This window comes from Corylus avellana, chromosome ca1, assembly GCF_901000735.1.
Source record: "Corylus avellana chromosome ca1, CavTom2PMs-1.0".
NCBI classification, from domain to species: domain Eukaryota; kingdom Viridiplantae; phylum Streptophyta; class Magnoliopsida; order Fagales; family Betulaceae; genus Corylus; species Corylus avellana.
This window is the reverse complement of record NC_081541.1, coordinates 7,103,013-7,115,924: the sequence shown is the minus strand read 5'-3', so window position 1 is coordinate 7,115,924 and position 12,912 is coordinate 7,103,013. Positions and strand designations below refer to the sequence as shown.

General features: G+C 39.0%; 3 protein-coding genes across 3 annotated transcripts; 2 read left to right on the top strand and 1 right to left on the bottom strand.

Annotated features, from left to right (window-relative positions):
* The first annotated feature begins 551 nt into the window (after window positions 1-551).
* On the top strand, window positions 552-5,768 carry LOC132167656 (PR5-like receptor kinase). Its single transcript, XM_059578670.1, has 4 exons — window positions 552-1,376; window positions 1,740-1,772; window positions 2,428-3,523; window positions 5,694-5,768. Exons 1-4 carry the CDS (start codon window positions 1,232-1,234, stop codon window positions 5,701-5,703), a joined length of 1,284 nt encoding a protein of 427 aa, XP_059434653.1. The 5' UTR covers window positions 552-1,231; the 3' UTR covers window positions 5,704-5,768.
* A 1,736-nt stretch (window positions 5,769-7,504) lies between these two features.
* Window positions 7,505-10,509, top strand: LOC132181625 (probable leucine-rich repeat receptor-like protein kinase At1g68400). Its single transcript, XM_059594880.1, has 2 exons — window positions 7,505-8,955; window positions 9,599-10,509. The coding sequence occupies exons 1-2, from the start codon at window positions 7,602-7,604 to the stop codon at window positions 10,267-10,269; spliced, it is 2,025 nt and encodes a 674-aa protein (XP_059450863.1). The 5' UTR covers window positions 7,505-7,601; the 3' UTR covers window positions 10,270-10,509.
* Window positions 10,510-10,833: 324 nt separating this feature from the next.
* Window positions 10,834-12,769, bottom strand: LOC132181632 (glycosyltransferase BC10-like). The gene is made up of 2 exons (XM_059594885.1): window positions 11,933-12,769; window positions 10,834-11,683 (listed from the first exon to the last, which is right to left on the bottom strand). The coding sequence occupies exons 1-2, from the start codon at window positions 12,470-12,472 to the stop codon at window positions 11,039-11,041; spliced, it is 1,185 nt and encodes a 394-aa protein (XP_059450868.1). The 5' UTR covers window positions 12,473-12,769; the 3' UTR covers window positions 10,834-11,038.
* Window positions 12,770-12,912: the final 143 nt, after the last annotated feature.

The window sequence follows — 12,912 nt, the reverse complement described above, 5'->3', positions numbered from 1 at the left end:
GAGTTTTGTATGAGTTTTTGTCAATTGTTTTGATGGATTTTGTTTGAAACAGGTATATCAAAGAGGTAAGGATTCATAAAAAATAAAATATTTTTTTATTGTTGTGTTTATTTTTGTAAGGATTAATAACAATGAAAACTCTAAATATAATAATAATATTAAAATAAATATTATTTAATTAATATATAATTTTTTTTTTTTTAAAAAAAAGGCCCAATTTAAAAGTTTCAACTAAGGCCCAAAAAATACTGGCCGGTCCTGAAGTCTAAGTCTTTGTAATGCGCGTCAATGGGGAAGATAGGCAGCAAAATCACTCACCTCAGTACAATCAATGTGGAAGATGGTATTAAGAAATTTCCGAAAGCACAGACCAATTGTCACTTGCTCTATTCTCGGCCTTGTATTACAAACAAGTCTTCCATTTCCAATTTCCAAGTCAACTAGCGTGTTAAACTCAGAATCTAAATGTTATATAGTCAAGAAACAAGGAAAGAAGTTATTTCAATTTAGAGCAACTAGTTGTTGGTCGTGTTCTTTGTCTTCTCCGGTACTGAATTGGGAATCTTGATATGGCTTCTGTCTTTCTGTTCGTTTTCTTTGTTCTCTTAAATTTCCTGCTGCTTCACTCTGCTGAAGGAGAAAAGACATACACCCAAAAATGTCCACCCTTTCCCTGTGGACATCTGGGCTCGATTGGCTTTCCATTCGCCAAGGAGGAAAACCCAGAATGCGGTGTTTTCACAGTAGATTGTCGCGATCCGGATTTTTTGAAGATCCATCTGGAGGACGGTGGAAAACTATATAAATTTCTAAACATCTCTCAGGCTAATACCACCATACGTATCTTTGACGAAGAGCTTTGGAAGCAGTTGACACCCGATGCATGCGAATCCTTAACCAATTTGACTTTTCCCAACTCTTCGTTCTTCTCTTTTGAAATCGCCCAGCCCAATCAGACCCTTTTTAAATGCAAAAGCAATAGCAACATTTCTACGCCGACAAATTTTAAAAATATGAGCTGCGATGACTACAGTATCTACTATAGTAGTTCAAACGAGAGTGTTCCTAGTTCTCTCTCTGAATGTTCAATTATTCAGCTCCCAAAGAATCTGATTCAGTTCCCAAAGAATCCGATTCAGTTCCCAAAGAATCGGAAGTGGTTGCCAGGTGAAGATGAGCTGTTTCAACTGGTAGCCGTTGAGTTCGACCTTAAACTGAATGTCTCTGATGAATGTTACGGATGTTATCAAGGAGGAGGTCATTGTGGCCCGACGACAAGGGGATGCTTTCTTGTGACCAAGGATGTAACGGATGCAGAGAAGATCAATGTAAGCGAGGCCACAACGGAAAACTTTATTGCGACGATGCAGAGAAAGGTATAGACCTAGGAATAACACAAAATATTTGGGGATACACACATACATTCATGAAAATGCATATAAAATCTGTCTTTTTACGTTGTATTTATTCCTAATACATGTGCTGCTATTATTTCTGTTCCATGCCCTAATCCACTCCTATAAAGCGATAGAGCTGATTTGGATTAGTGTCAAATTTAGATTATGAGTAATAGTAATATCTTTGTTGCAATGAAACCCATATCAGATACATATGAGCTGGTTTTGACATTTCTTTCTTACTCATCCTTAAAGGGATTGATCAAAGGCTGCCAATTTAGCTGCGTACTTCAATCTTCATTGTTTAACAAATATCTGCTATGTTTCTATCTTCTGTTGCAGGGAGTGACACAAAGCAACTGGCGATAACATTAGGTGAGATACCTCTTCAATCAAATTTCTTGTTGACAAATGTTACACACATTCTCACTCTCAAGTACGCACTCCTTATCGTAGCAGTGAAATTACCATTAAATCTAAAATTCAATAATGTTCCATATAAAATCTAGTTGTAATAAAATATGTTACATCAGGGAGCATGCAGTACTTTTTTGGAGTGTGAGAGTGAGAATTTGTATAACATTTCTCTTCTTGTTGCTATTATTCCATCTGGTGGTGATCTACTATATCTTCAACACATAAATTGCAACTCCTCCTTTACTCATTCCAAGGGTGTAATGATATAAGGTTCCCCAAACAAGTTTGCTAATGACTCCACTTTCTGCATTTTAATCGTTCTAAGGATGTGTTATATCTGGAATCCATTGGAAGGCTTCTAAACTTGTTCTCAAGTATTCAAACTTCCGTGTTGCATTTTTTTAATTTTAGAGTACCTATAATTGACAATTTTTCATATATACCTCATGATTTTCCTCCAAGTCTCCCTCTCTGGCAATCAATACTTCTTCATGTCTTCTCTGGTGTCACTACAAGAAAATGCTTAGGATCACACTCTCAATGGGTAGTTCAAGTTCGAGTTAATCTCGATTGTGCACCATATAACTTCATAATATCTATTCTTTGATTACAGCCATATCTGCTGGAACTGGAGCACTAATTGTGATGGTTGTAATCTATTGCTTTAAGAGAAATAAAATTACTTGTTTCTGGAAGAAGGAAAGTTTAAACCATCAAACTGTCGAGGCCTTTATAAGGAACCATGGGCCTCTTGTTATTAGAAGATACCATTACTCAGATATCAAGAAAATGACCAACTCTTTTAGACATAAATTAGGCAAAGGGGGCTATGGTGGTGTCTATAAAGGGATGTTACAAGATGGATGTCTTGTGGCAGTGAAGGTTTTGAAGGAATCTAGAGGTAATGGAGAGGAATTCATTAACGAGGTTGCAAGCATTAGTAGGACCTCTCATGTCAACATTGTCTCTCTTATGGGCTTTTGCTTTGAGGGCTCTAAAAGAGCTCTCATCCATGAGTTTATGCCGAATGGATCTCTAGAGAAGTTTATATATAACAAAAGTCCTTCAAAGTCTGATCGACAATTGGAATGGGAGACATTATACAACATTGCAATTGGCATTGCTCGAGGATTAGAGTACTTACATAGAGGTTGCAGGACAAGGATCTTACATTTCGACATAAAGCCTCACAATATTCTCTTGAATGAGAACTTCTGCCCAAAAATTTCTGATTTTGGTCTTGCAAAAATATGTCCTAGAGAAAAGAGTATTGTATCAATGTTGGGTGCGAGAGGGACTGTAGGATATATAGCTCCCGAAGTATTTTGTAGAAATTTTGGAGGGGTTTCTCACAAGTCAGATGTTTATAGCTATGGAATGATGGTTTTTGAAATGGTTGGAGGAAGAAGGAATATAGATGTCGAGATTGATCATACCAGTGAAATATTTTTTCCTCATTGGATTTACAAGCGTCTTGAACAAGATGAAGATTTAGGACTGCATGGTCTTATGAATGAAGAAGATCATGAACATGTAAGGAAGATGATAATAGTGAGTTTATGGTGTATACAAACAAACCCTTCGAGCCGGCCATCAATGAATAGAGTTGTGAGTATGTTGGAAGGGAGTCTCGAATCCTTGCAAATACCACCCATGCCTTTCTTGCATTCGCCATCAAGATCACCTGAAGATTCTTTGACAACAATGAGGTGAGAACTAGAGTATGATTCTGTAATGCCCTAAAATGCATATTTCCTTTAAAAAGATATTCTAATGTTTAGTAGCAACTAACATCATTTGTAAATTGTATCAATGATTAGCTTGTGGATGCATATTACAGTTAAAAGACTTTTAACACCTTTGATTACCTAAACTACGAGATGATATCTGCCTTGATAGATTTCATTATCAATCAATAATGTTGTGAGTCCTGGTAAATATGTCACCAAGTCTTTATGTAATTACCCATTAATTGTAAATTATGTTTGTATAACAATTTAAAACTAATAGGAAAGCCCCTGTACACAATGATCAGAGGCACTTCAAAATAACCAAAATCTTACTTGGTGAGACCAACACCAGAAGTGACTTTTGAAGCTTAGTTGTACTACTAGCAGCTCATTACAGAGCCTCAAGAAATTATAGGCAAAGCGTCAGGCTTGCTTCCTTTTTTGATGATTAATATTTCCAAAGAGGAAGGTTAGGTTGCCAAGTTTTCCAGTCAAAGGGTGGAAAAGATGAATGGTGTCCAATCCAGTTATCCTTTTCTAGGCTATAAATGCCAGTTATACTTAATAGGGATAGCTTATATGTAATTTTTGTTAGTGTTGATTGGTAATTATATTTTTTACTGTAATAGCATTTTACAATATTGGACTAGTGAAAATAGCAAAAGGTTATTTTGGCCAGCCCTTTAGTAAAAAATAGCAACAACAAAAAAATAAAAACCCAAAATAGATTAGGAAATAATATTTTAAAATTGAATAGTAAAAGTAAATAGGTAAATTGCTAAACCAGATGCCAGTGATTTGAAAAAGTTAGTAGTTAAAGTTCATAATACGAAATAATTAAAATTTTATTAGGAAAATTTTGGTATCATACTAATTTTACTACAAATATCCTGACAAACATGATGTGTTAGTAAAAATGCTTAATCATTTTATCAATTATAGACAGTCACATACATTTTGTCAAATACTTGTAGTTAAAGTTGTAGTATTCTTAGCAACACTTATTTGATTGTGAGTAACGTGGTAAGTGCCACATGGTCTATTATGTTAGTCTCTAAGGAACTTCTAGCACCCTAAGCATTTTTAATTTTCATTTATTTTCTTATCTCTATTTATTTTTACTGTTAAGATTATGATTTATATAGATTTATATGCCCTACACATATATGATCTTCGACTGATTCTATAGTTTTATTGTTTGCTTCATTTGGTGGGTCAGATATCAAAACTTGTGAATTTAAAATGTGATTAGGACATAATCTTGTATTTGTCCTTTTTCCGCTATCATGCTGCACCATCATTCCTACTTTGCCTCATAAAAAATTAATCTTAAATCTTACCCTTGCAAATGACTAATGCTACGGACCATTTTTTTTATCATCCTAAAGCTGATGTGGCTTTTAAAATCATCATTAAATTTGAGATGAATCATACTTGAATGTTAATCCAATGGTGATTTTGAAAGCCACATCAACTTTAGGAGAATAAAAAAATGGTTTCTAACATTACTCGGTGCAAACAACTTTATATTATTATTATTGCTCAACTAAAAGAAAATGAAAAAAATAAAAAAATAAAAATCCTTATATCTTTCTAATGATGGTATAATAATGTTGAGTTATTTAAATATCAATCTAACGTTCTTCATGACACATAAAAATACTATCCCTCCCTCTCATATTATTGCCCTTGTTTCTATTTCGGGATGATCTAAATATTATCTATTTTGAAATGACATTAGTATTACACATAATTTTATTAATTTATTAAAATATTTAATTTTAAAAAGAAGAATGATACTTTAAGGCTTTGGGCCTTTTGGCCCACTGCAAAAGTCCCGCGCAAGTTGGACCACAAGGCTCCCTAGGGTCCTACCCTACTCTCCCCACTGAAAGTTCTCTTATCATACTTTGCATGGGGAAACGTTCAGGAATCTATCTTATTAATTAATTTAATTCACTACTGCCCTTCATTCAAGACCAAATAAATATATATTAAAAAGTCGTCCACTGACTCTTCTTCCTGTTTTCAACATTCAATTAATTTCTTAATAACAGCTTTAGACCGAATGATTGATAATTATTTTTTAAACAGAGAAGACCTGTTCGGAATTTCGATGATAATCTTCTATTTTATGCTATTTTTGTAGGAGACTATAACTTGACTAATCGGGGCCGTCCATTCCAATCAACATATTTTAACGGTCTGAATAGGAGCGTATTTTGTCACATACAAAATGTGAGAGGTTGAAGAATAATGGGTGTAGGTGGAACCTCAATTTCATGGCTATGATGATGATGATGATGAGTTCATTTATCATCCGCGGATCACATGGATGTGATGATTATTATATCACGGATGGGATTGGGAGGGTGATGCACTTGATTTTGAAAGAGCATGATTGAATGGGCATTCGTGTTTTGGATAGATGCCAAGGAATTCGGAATCCAAGTAGGCAGCAAGAAAGGAATTGTTTTCCCGAAATTATGAAAGCCAAAGCAAAAGCTATATATCATGCCGAACTTCGAGAAGCAAAAGATACAACTCACCTTTCTTTTTTTTATTCCCTGCCCGCAGGCAGGCAACTCCTTTTGCACCCAAATTACCAAACACCCCGATTCCCACCCTATCCCATCAACTTCTCTTTATCTTTTACCTTGCCAATTTCTTTCCTTCCTTTTTTTAGACGGACCCACAATTTTTGAGAATTTAGTCAATATTAGCAGCATGTATGCTTTAGTCAACACAATGTAAATTGGGTTCATTAGAAAGAAAAATGTAAATGACTTTAAAATAATAATAATAACGTGGCAAAAAAAATTAATTATTAATTATATTTATTTTTATATATTTTTTAATTTAAAAGTTGTCATGTCAATTGTATTAGACTCATCTCGTGAGGGTCATGCTCTTATTTACTCTAATTTAATTATCTTTATTAGCGCTATTATTTCTGATACTTTTACCAAAAATATGTAAGGTGGTATCATTTATTTGATGCTTTTATTTTTTATTAATATTTTTCTTGTTTGCATTTAGGTTTACTGTTGAATTATCTAACTTTTTTGATGTATTTATAAAAGAAAATAGAAGTTCACTTAACTCCTCAAACTATTACTCCGATGATAATTTATTCTCAAACTATTAATTACGACAATTTACCTTTCAAACTACCAAAACAATGACAATGTACCCCAAATGCTAAAAAAATGACAAAATTATCCCTATATAATTTTTATAAGACAAAAATACCTTTAAAATTTTGAAAAAAGAATTAAAATTTAATATTTTATTTTTATTTTAGTAAGGATAATTTGTTTTATTTTTTTTAAATTAAGAATATATTATCATTATTTTAATTATTTAAAAAATAAATTGTCACAATTGATAATTTAGAAATAAATTATTATTGAGGTAATTATTGGAGAAGGTTATAAAAAAATAATATAAATAATTAAATAGCATTACTCGGTTGCCCGTTTATTGAAGCATGAGTGGTAGGGCACGCGTGTCAGAAAGTACGGAAGATCATCCGATTATGAGACAAGTCAGGCCTTTGCATTGGACATGATGGGGGGAGCACTTTGTCTTCACTAGCCAACCTTCCCACGTGTCACTCGCCTATTCCTTCCATTATGCTAAAGTACTACCCGTCATCATATCCGGCTCTACGCTCTCCCATATCTCTCAATCCTATCCGTTCGTAAGCCATCACCTAATAATATAACCGCATTACCTGGTCCCCACCAAATCGACGGTCAACATAGACAGACCAGAATTCATCAGAGGATAGAGAAAAACTTCTGCAATTAACCGTTCTGAAAGCCAAGGGCACGATAGTCATTTAGGTAAAATCATCTCACAGTAAAACAGAGTACCAAACGTTACTTGCTTTTCAGACCAGTCTTTATTAAAATAAATCCCCTCAACTTCCCATTAATTACCCATTTAACACTCTCTCCACTCCTACAACGCTGAATACACTACACCCTCCTCAGTCTCACTCCAGCGAACCACCTTCGCCTTTCTCTCTCTCTCAACTTGCAGACAGACAACAATGGTGAAACCCATTATCATTGTTGCACATTTCACTACCTGCCTCTTCATCCTTCACTTGTTTCACTCTAAAGCTTATGCAAACTCAGATTTGGAAGCTCTATCGGCTTTCAAAGCCGCCTCGGACACAGCCAACAAGCTTACGTCCTGGAACTCAACCTCCAACCCATGCGGCTGGTCCGGCGTCTCCTGTCTCCACAACCGAGTCTCGCGGCTCGTCCTCGAAGACCTGGATCTCCGCGGCTCGTTCGAGCCCTTAACCGCTCTGACTCAGCTCCGAGTTCTCAGCCTCAAGCGTAACCGCCTCTCCGGTCCTATTCCCGACCTCTCCAACCTCACGGGTCTCAAGCTTCTCTTCCTCTCCGGCAACGACTTCTCCGGCGAGTTCCCGCCGTCAGTACCTACTCTCTCCCGGCTTTACCGCCTTGATCTGTCGCATAACAACTTGTCCGGCGAGATTCCGGTGAAGATTAATGGTTTGACCCGCCTCCTCACCCTTCGGCTCGAGGAGAACCGGTTTTCCGGATCGATTTCCGGCCTAAACCTCCTGAATCTGCAGGATTTCAACGTTTCCGGCAACCAGCTCTCCGGTGAAGTACCCAGATCCCTATCGGGTTTCCCCGAGTCCGCTTTTGCTCAGAACCATGCTCTCTGTGGGTCGCCGATGCAAAAATGCAATAATATTTCGACCGACCCAACCAGACCCGGATCCGACGGAGCCATTGCCTCTCCGTTAATGCCGGCTACTAACCCAACCACCATAGTAGCATCGTCACCGAGCTCACTCCCTTCAAGCTCTATACCGTCCAAATCGGCCAACAATCACCACGCTCGAACGTCCAAGTTAAGCCCAGTAGCTCTAATCGCCATAATCCTCGGCGATGTGTTTGTCCTGGCCGTGGTCTCCCTCGTCCTCTACTGTTACTTCTGGCGAAGCTACGCGACCAAAATGCGGGACGGCAAGCGGTCGAAGCTCCTGGAGAGCGAGAAGATCGTGTATTCGTCGAGCCCGTACACGGCGCAGCCCGGGTTCGAGAGGGGCCGAATGGTGTTCTTCGAGGGGGTGAAGCGGTTCGAGCTGGAGGACCTGCTTCGGGCCTCGGCGGAGATGCTGGGAAAAGGTGGGTTCGGGACGGCGTACAAGGCGGTGCTGGATGACGGGAATGTGGTGGCGGTGAAGAGGCTGAAGGACGCGAGCGTGGGAGGGAAGAGAGAGTTTGAGCAGCACATGGAGTTGTTGGGTCGGCTCAGGCATCCTAATGTGGTCAGTCTTAGGGCTTACTACTTCGCCAGGGAGGAGAAGCTGTTGGTCTACGATTACATGCCCAACGCCAGCTTGTTTTGGCTTCTTCACGGTATGTTTCCGTTTTTTGCATTTGCATTCTCTTTTTTCTTCCCTTGTTTAATTCTGTTTGTTTGCCAAGAAAGTAGGCAGATTAGTCATTCCGCTAGTTAAGTTAGATATTTGTGTTCATTGATTTCCAAGAGTTTCGCTTTGCATCAATTTTCCTGCCATTTCTATGCAACCAGCCGTTATTCTAATTTAGTATTTTATCAAATACCTCTGATTTTAGAACAAGCATTCAATTGTGAACCCGGTGGTGGTGGCGCTATGGTTAGGATTAGTTCGGGTTGGTGATCAGAATGGTACACGTGGGGGCATGTGAATCAAAGATAAGGTAGTCGTTGGCCCCAATAGGGTTTTAGGTGCAGTTATTTGGATGAACTTGGACCGTTTGAATGGAGCTTGCAGAAATGCGAGGTCCGCCAGGCTGTCGTACCTGGGGATAGTGAGTGAAACTTTTTGTGCTTTGTTTGGTTTGGTTGGTTCCCTTTTCCTTTTTGTTCTTTTCCTGCCAGTGCGTGAGAGCTATGTAGCCTAAACCATGTTAGCATTTGACCACATCATTCCCCACGACCTAGGTCCGATTAAATATTTCTTTTAGTGTCTAATCCGTAATTCCATTGAAATTAAGGGGCTGTTCATATTGGTGACAGGCAATCGAGGACCTGGGCGAACCCCATTGGACTGGACCACGAGGTTAAAAATTGCAGCCGGAGCGGCTCGAGGGCTAGCCTTTATTCACAGCTCATGCAAGTCTCTTAGGCTCACTCACGCTAACATCAAATCCACCAACATCCTCCTCGACAGAACAGGGAACGCACGCGTCTCCGACTTCGGACTCTCCGTCTTCGCCGCCCCCGCCTTGACGGCCCCACGAGCCAACGGCTACCGTGCTCCCGAATCAATGGACGGTCGGAAACTCACCCAGAAATCCGACGTGTACTCCTTTGGTGTCCTTCTCCTGGAGCTGCTCACGGGGAAATGCCCTTCCGTGGTGGACAGCGCTGGGACCGGGGGCGGTTACGGTGGTGGGGTCGTGGACCTTCCGAGGTGGGTCCAGTCCGTGGTGAGAGAGGAATGGACGGCTGAGGTTTTCGATTTGGAGCTGATGAGGTACAAGGATATTGAGGAGGAGATGGTGGGACTGTTGCAGGTTGCCATGTCTTGTACTGCGGCCTCCCCTGATCAGCGGCCCAAGATGTGCCACGTAGTCAAGATGATCGAGGAGATACGTGGGGTCGAGACGTCGCCGTGTCATGACAGCTTGGATTCCGTGTCCGAGTCACCTTCCTTGTCCGAGGACACGTGCGAAGCGAGCCAGTAGTAATTTTTTGGAGAGGAGTTTATATGTGATAAACTACAACTATTGGGCTGTATCTGTAAATCATGGGTTTTGTATTGTTTATCGGCATTCTAAATTTTTTCCCCTCTTTTTATTTTTTTGGTTTTCTAATTAAAGGAATTGGGAATGATCTAATACTGAGTTTGTGAGCGCTTAGGCTCCGTAATAGAAATTAGCTAATTTTGGCTTTGTGTTTTCCAAGGCCTAATGCAATTTGCTTCATTATGATGTCTAGCATGCATGATATGGCTCCAATGAGAGATGTATAATTAGCTCATTCTTGAATGATTGATGAGGACCCATTACACAAAATTGAATTTGGATTTGATAGCCTACTTTCTATATGGTAAAGCTAAGCCATCATTTGTGGATGATACACTATATATATGTTCAATTTTTCAACAGTTTCTTACAAGTTTCTTTAAACCCTTACTTGGATTAGAAGAAATCACAAGCGTTTATTAATTTGCTTATGCGAAATTATGAAATTTTGATTATTTGAATGAGGATGTGAAAGCTGCCAATGATGATCATATCATTGTTGGACAAAGTTTGTTTCAATTGGTGGAAGTAACATGCCGGATGGGCGTCGTACAACTTTTTAGAGTCCCATCCAAAACGCAAGCGTTTAGAACCAGCAAGTGGGCCTCAAGAAGATTGAGAAATTTTTAAAGGAAATAAACAAAATTATTACAGTTGAATAACGAATGGTTATATAACTTATATATATATATATCAAGTGTTTCTAAAGCTACCTGTTGAATTGCATGAGCTTTGGTGCAAACCTCAAAAGCCTATCCAAAGCACCAGGGGAGAACTTCCGGGCAAACAAGAAGCAAATGTTTGTGGTATTTCCTCTGTACTTGCACTTGCTCCCACTCCTCAACCTCTTCAAGGCCTCAACGGTAACATCTGTTCTCAAAAACTTAGCCGGGTGCGCCCCACCCTTTGACCAGTCAACCCAAGTCAAACTCCTGTTTGAATTCGTCTCCCAGAACTTGATGCTCACAAATGTCGGCAAGTAATGTTCGTCGGCATAACACGAGCCGCGGCAATGCTTTTGAAAAATCGGGAAATACTTTTGATCGGAGACGACTTCAACGGCAAGCTCTCGATCCATCTCGAACCATTGGGACCCCTTCCTCCATTGCTGGATCTTGATCGCCGGGTACATGTGGGAATTGTATCGCCCACGTCCGACAGAGCTGGGCTCATCGAAAGCCATTACAAAATTTTGGGTGGAGTTGATGAGGTAAGAATATATGGTGGAGAAGTTGAACAGAGGAATACAGGACTCAGAGAGAAGAACAAAACGCTGGTTGGAGAGATCGAGAAGGGCATTGGCTAGCAGGCGGCGCTCAGCCTCAATCATGTTCACCTTACCCCATTCAACTTCCTGCATCATATAATTACAAAAAAAAGATCGATGATTAGTTAAAAAGTTTGTTAAAACAGAGGATGCGGCCCCTTTATACACATCAACCTTATAGCTGACTTTTTAGATATTTTCAGCTTCAAGGGCAGAAGAAATAAGATATTTTTAACTTTTATCAAAATTTGAATTCAAGTAAATAATGACATAGAGAATAAATAGGGCTAGACTACATTGTTTTAGGCAATTTGCTAATGAGCTAGAACAACTAACCCGACTAGGAATTCTTCGGCCGTGAAATACTGGACTTTCAGGATCTGATCCGTTGTAGGATGGATTTGAGTGCACGTAAATTGAGTACAACCCTTCATGGCCCTTGAAGAATTTCTCCCACAGAGGAGCCATAAACACAGGTCCCTTTGTCAAGAACAAGAAAGCAACCTTGGGAACTCGATCAAATGGATACTTGGGAATCCGGGAAACCGTTGAAGCTCTCCATAGCAGTTCCTCTTCATTCATGTCATGCATAGCTTTAGGCGGCTTTAGGTACTCTGTCAATCCTATGCGAACATGTTCGGCCTTCAAATTTGGCTCTAGCAATTGCGATGATGGTGATGATCGTGAATTAGCAGAAAACGAGAAGTGGGTGAGTTGCAAATTAAAGGAGAAGTCTTTGAGGTAGAAACTAAGTATTACCCCAAAGGTTAAACCGCATGCAAAGAGGAGGAAATAAGAAAGGATGTTGTGTAGGTGTAACTGGACATTAAAGAACTTAGAAACAGAGGGTACTCTGTTCTGGGTTGGAGCCTTCATGTTGGAAGAGAAAGTATTATTTTCTGGAAAGCTCAATTGCTCAATTGGAAGAAGTTCAACTCCTTTTTTTATGCAGAGGGTTCTTTTCTTTTAAGAGAAGAAATATAGAAAAAAATAATGAGTTTGTTAGGTATATCTCTATCAGCTTTTCTGTAGATATTAGCAGAAAAGTAGTGATAAATTAAATTTTCTGATCATAAACTACAATAAAATAAAAGAATATGCAGTGATTATAACAAAAACAGAAATCTGAAATACAAACAACTTAAAGAAGAAAAAAATCCAGAAATATGGAAGCTGAAATTGTGGAGAGAGAGATTGAGAGAGAGAGAGAGGAGATAGAGAGAAAGAAGAATGGCTGGGTCAAGTCTATGCGTCTGTCTTAAATCAGTGCGAATACGACAAGAGCTATCTAGATAGATGTTGCTAGCTGGTGGCCT